We start from the raw sequence: 5,787 nt of genomic DNA, 5'->3' as shown, positions 1-5,787 counted from the left end.
AATAAGTGGACTTGTCATTTGCCAAGTAATGAACAGTTGTCTTTCTTTTACTTTTATTAAATTGCGTAACTCTCCTCTTCTTCATAAACTTGTGTTTCTTTTACTTAAAATTAAATTGTGGAGCTATCCCCTTCTTCATAAACTTTTGTCAGATCAAATACTTATTGCATATGTTTTTTTTTTTTTTTGGATATTAAGATGTTAGGCAAAATGATATCCACATATTTCACCTATTGTGAGAAATAAGCAAAAAAAAAAAAACCTCAAAAATAAGAGAAAAATAAAAACGTGGGAGTTGTTAATGGAGGATAACAATAGAGGCAAAACTGTGTAAAAGAGAACGAAAAAAAAAATAGAAAAACTGTACAAAAGAAATATACATACCGTATAAAAGTTAAAAATCCCGTGTAAACAGTGATATTGAAAGAGTTCAGGCCAAAAATGATATTTTGTGTAAATTTTTCTTTAAAAAAATTGTCCGTCTATTCAGATCCGTCCATGTAAAATGAAACCTTCTCCAATTGACAAATGTCAAAACTTTCAGTTTGAGATTAATATACCAAGTCCTACAACACGTTGAAAAACTATTTGCCACTCGATCTTTTAGACTTTCCCCTTTTCCCACTTTTAACACCTTTTTTACCCTTGCTATTTTTGCCCTTCAGATAAGAAATTTTGGTTGCCTTCTTATGTCTCTCCTTCCTAACTTGGTCCAGATCTTTGATTTCACAACGTACATGAGCATTAGGCACGTGGTTCTGGTTTCGCTTCCCCTTAAATTTTCTGTTATCGCCTTGTGATTGGCGATCACCTGCAAAAGATCGTCCTGCAAACATAGCCGTGTTGATGATTGAGCAAATAATTTCTTCAACCAATCTTGAACCCTAACAATAGGGGCAGGCAACAAACACTTCTCTTGTACTCAAGGGCCAAACCGAAATTCATTTGATTACATATATAGCAAGAATAATGATATATACATTCCAATGTAAACAAACAGAATAAAAGATTTGAACCGACTTCCACAAAAAAGAAACGAATGAAAAATGAGCATCCACTCGAGAATTACCAGTGCGTTCATCAGCATTCTCTTCACCTCCTCTAAGAGATATTTTATTATGTGATTGTTCTTTCCACTTCTTGTATATCCCAGTTTTGTTAGCTTTTACTCTTGCACCACTTTCTGTCTTTACCTACAGACATAAAAAGAAGAGTCAGCATTCCTGGAAATAAGGGGCACAAGCGTGTATTGTGTTAATTGATTGACCAAACGACTATCTAATAAAATCCATAGCAGTAAAAATTGCATGACAGACCATCTGGTTCAACTACGAACAGATAACATAACAAACTACACAGAGAATAGTAGTACAAACAAAAATTAAAAGTTGGGAGAGATGTTTCTTCTGAAGCCAATAACTGATCCAAAAAATGTATTTACTAAAATTGAAATAGGAATTCAAAAATTACCTTCCCACTAGCAGTAACACGGTCGCCACTATTTAATTTGATGTACTTTTTACTCCTCTGCCACCAAAACGATAATGAGGTTAGGGGAGATAGTTTGGATAATATGATAACAATGAAACATTATTAACGTAGATTAAAAAAAAAAGAGATCTATTTACCCTGTCCCAGTGATATACAGATTTTTGTCTCTGCATTCCTGCAGTATCATCAGCAACTAAATCTAAGACCGCAGCTTCAAACCTAAAAGATAAAGGTGGTTTAGCTCATTCCCAGCCACTACAGCATATAGCAACCAGAAAGACAGAGAAATAGGCAAAGATGCACAAGAAGTGAGAGATCTGCAATTGCACTTTCCTGAAAATGAGTATCGCGAGAAAAACTACCAGTAATTAGATGTTGAGGATTACCTATTTGAACCGAATTCCTGGCTAGCTCCAACAGAGAGCCCCGACTCTGCATGCTGGAGAATAATAAGGAACGTATAAATCAGATACTTACTCAGCCAGGCTGTTGACAGTAAAAGCAGATTGAACAAAAAAAAAAAGAAAGAGGGGCAGGGGGAAGGTGCTACTTCTTGACTTAACAATCCATCTGCAGATTGAAATGAAATTTAATGGAAAATTTTGTCCGCCCAAAGGTTACTTACATGATTTGTTGGTATAGAACTTATAAAGAACTCCTCATCCTTGAAGCTTCTGTCTTTCCTTTTAGAACCAGCTTCTAACAATTGAGAAAAAAAAACATTGGAACATTAAGATTGCTTCTAAATGAAATGTTTAATGTTTCATTCTCTTCTCACTTTTTCAAGGCATATAGAAAAAAAAAATACCAAATAAGAGAGTTTTACTAAAACCAGATAAAAAGCATATGGTTAAACTGAAAGAAAAGTGTTAGATGAAAAAAGACACCTTTTTTATCCTTCCCCTTCGCAGAAGTTCTCTCAACTTCAACTTCCTGTGACCAGAATATTTCAAGTAATTTCTTAAGAGCAACACAATACTAATTGAAACAAAAACTCAAAATCAGATTAGCTATAATAATCGTTTCTCGTTAATCATGTGATGATTCAATTAATAAAGCTTAACATTAACACCGGCCATCAAGTCTGTATGTCAAAGAAAGCTATTGCAGAGCAATATTGAGAGATCACCTTTTCCGCAATATTATTAGAACGCTGCTGTTGAACCAAGTTAATTATCTGCTCATGAATAGCTCTTTTTTTCTTCATCACATCAGTCCATTGACTAGAAGAACCCTGCAAGCAAGCCAGAAAAAGCAACATGTTATTAAATAGATGCAATATATTAGTCACTCAATGAAAACATTGTTTTAAAGAGAGAACCTTAAAATCAGAAAGTCATTCTAGCCAGAAAGCTAGTCACTTTAAAGAAAGAGAAAAGGAGGAAAAACTGAAAACACAAATAATTGATGCAGAGAAGTATAGAAGTTACCTGTAAATGCTTGGATTTAGCAGCTTCCCCTTCAGCTTCAAGTATGGTCTGCTTTGGTCTAGCAAATATTAGCTTAGATTAAAACCATGCATATAAAATCTCGGAATTCGGAAAGAAACAAAAGGCATGGAAAAATGAGTAAAGCTATATTCCTAACCTAAAAGTCTTTAAACGCTCAGAAAAGGCCAGTGCCATTAACTCTCCACCAGCAAGAACATTTTTGAACATTGGATGCAACCCTTCAGGAGGCAATTCCTTTGATCTTCTAATGGATTCCTTTGCAGGTGCTGGTTTTGTCTTTGAATACAATCGAAATGCATTTACACAGGTTTTCATCAAAGAACTCAATTCGGCAGAGGAGTCAATGACTTCCCTGATTCTATCTGAAACAAGATCAATTACTGTCTGGGGAAAGCGCCCATAAACTGTTTCTCCATTTGCAATTGCATCATCAATTTTGGACAAAACACCATCCATATCATCCAGAACTTCCTCCTCAGCAGGTGCGGGCCAAATTGGTTTTGAGAGAAATAGATGAAGATCCAAAAGATAAGGCATATCCTCAGTGGTCACAAAAGAAAATGCAGTACCCTTTCGACCAGCCCTGGCAGCTCGTCCAACGCGATGAACAAAAATTTTAGGCTTTGGAGGAAAGTCCCAATTTATGACATTATCAAGCAATGGAATATCAATGCCCCTGGCTGCAACATCAGTCACAATCAGAAACATAGTTTTCCTTGCCCTAAACCTTGATATATTAATCTTGCGAGCATCTTGGTCCATATCACCATAACATACAGAAGGCTCAATACCCTCTTCCCTAAACAACATATTAAGGAACTCAACATGATGCTTCGTGGACACAAATATTAGTGTCTGCTTATCAGAGCTGATTTGTTCCCTTACCAAATAAAGTAAAGCTGCATTTTTTTCTTCATGTCTTAAGGTGAAAAATGCAAGTTTCAAATCCGGGCTAATCTTAGTCTCCAAATCAAGCCGCACAAGCAGAGGGTCTCGCAAACCAGCCTTTGCAAACTCAGCAAGGGCACTAGGTAATGTTGCACTAAAAAGCAAAGTCTGACGATTTTCGCTCAGCTGCGCAAGAATCTTATGCAGCTGCTCAGCAAAACCCATGCCAAATAGACAATCAGCTTCATCAAAAACAACGTATTCCACAGTGCGCAGTGACATGTCATCCACCTCGGACAAATGGTGCATGAGCCTACCAGGAGTTGCAATTATGATATCAGGATATTGGGCTAACTCTTCAAACTGACTTTCCATACTATCACCTCCAACTAGTAAGCTTATACGAAGATCTGGAATAAATATTAGAAAAAAAAGTTAAATTTAAGTCCAGTGCCTCTCATTTACAAATTATCATACACATGACATTTCAAAATTTTACTCCACATAATTTTTGAAGAGAACTCCAATCAACCCATTTACAACAGAATTTGACAAATTTAAGCATCACAATTTTATAAAAATAAAACCCCCAAAAACACAAGTAAAATGAAACTAAAGATATTATTCTATAACCAAATGCGGAAGAATTCTGTAAAAGGAATACCAGTGAAGCGTCCGAGCTCCTTGGTGAACTTGAGCGTCTGAAGCGCCAAATCCCTGGTAGGAGAAAGGATTAGAGCTCTAACGCCGCTCTGAGGAACGTGCTGCTTCAAACGCTCAATCATGGGAACAAGAAAAGCGGCGGTCTTGCCGGAACCGGTACGGGCCATGGCTACGACGTCGTTTCCGGCGAGGATGAGAGGCATGGTTTTCCTCTGAATGGGAGTTGGGACGATGTAGCCCTTGCGCCTGATTCCTCGGAAGACACTGGGGCTCAGACCCAATGACTCAAAACCTCCGGACTTGGCCTTCTTCTTCTGATTCTCCAACCGCTTTAAATCTGCTTTTGAGCTCACTTGAACCTGAGTCCGTTTACCTCTGCGCTCCGCCATTAGAGAGTTTCTCTTTCACACACAGAATTAATCTAGAAGCTTCAACCCCAGACGCAAACTCTTCGTTTGCGTTTCTGGAAGTGGGAATTAGGAGCAAGAATTTAGGTCGCTTTCTTCTTAAACCCTAAAGACCATTTTCTTTTCTTTAGTTATTCTATCTCTATTTTCCAAATTTGAGTTTTTATGCTTGACAAGCTTGTATAAATAAAAAAAGATGCTAGCAAAAATCTTATATTTTTGATATTATTCAAAATATCTTTTTATAATTTTTCCCATCCCTTTCCATTCTTTTTTTCTTCTCTCCCTCACCTCATTCCTCTCAACTCCTTCTCAAGAAAAAAAATTCATGCGTAAAGTAAAATATCATAGAAATCAATGGAACGGCCAGTATTTCCCACTTAGGACACTAAAATACTATATTTTGAACAGATCTGGGCATGATTTTTGGATTTTTATTGCGATTATTTTTCAGATCTGAAACTTTGAAATCGGCAGAAAATCGACGTGGTTCGATGGTGCTCGATGCCAGCTCGATGGGGCCTTCAAAATCAAGATTTTCATGAAAAAATCGATGTTGCTCGATGGTGGCTCGATGGAGGTTTGATGGTAGTTCAATGGTGTTCGATGCAATTCTTGCAAGATACATAATTTTTCACTCGGGTGTCCATTTGGGGTGATTTTTTTTATTTTGGGTATTTTTTCAAGATCTACACGTTTGAGATATGTATACACACACTTGGGAAATATAAATCTTGAAAAAAAATGACAAATGCAAAACATAACTCATGTTCAAGATATGTTTTGGTATGTTTTCAAGTTCTAAACTTTGAAAATGTATATGTGAACATCTAAAACGTGTAGATCTCAAAAAAAATACCCAAAATAAAAAAAAAATCATCTCAAAC

At 36.5% G+C, this 5,787-nt stretch overlaps 1 protein-coding gene across 1 annotated transcript; it reads right to left on the bottom strand.

Annotated features, from left to right (window-relative positions):
- Positions 1-429: 429 nt before the first annotated feature.
- On the bottom strand, positions 430-5,048 carry LOC133777529 (putative DEAD-box ATP-dependent RNA helicase 29). The gene is made up of 11 exons (XM_062217184.1): positions 4,495-5,048; positions 3,079-4,240; positions 2,922-2,979; positions 2,621-2,725; positions 2,379-2,424; positions 2,117-2,190; positions 1,878-1,930; positions 1,629-1,710; positions 1,471-1,527; positions 1,070-1,193; positions 430-826 (listed from the first exon to the last, which is right to left on the bottom strand). Exons 1-11 carry the CDS (start codon positions 4,880-4,882, stop codon positions 585-587), a joined length of 2,391 nt encoding a protein of 796 aa, XP_062073168.1. The 5' UTR covers positions 4,883-5,048; the 3' UTR covers positions 430-584.
- Between the last annotated feature and the right edge of the window lie 739 nt (positions 5,049-5,787).

The sequence above is a fragment of the Humulus lupulus genome, chromosome 5 (genome assembly GCF_963169125.1).
Source record: "Humulus lupulus chromosome 5, drHumLupu1.1, whole genome shotgun sequence".
Taxonomy (NCBI): Eukaryota; Viridiplantae; Streptophyta; class Magnoliopsida; order Rosales; family Cannabaceae; genus Humulus; species Humulus lupulus.
Note: the sequence above shows the minus strand (reverse complement) of the source record. Positions and strands in the feature narration are given on the sequence as shown.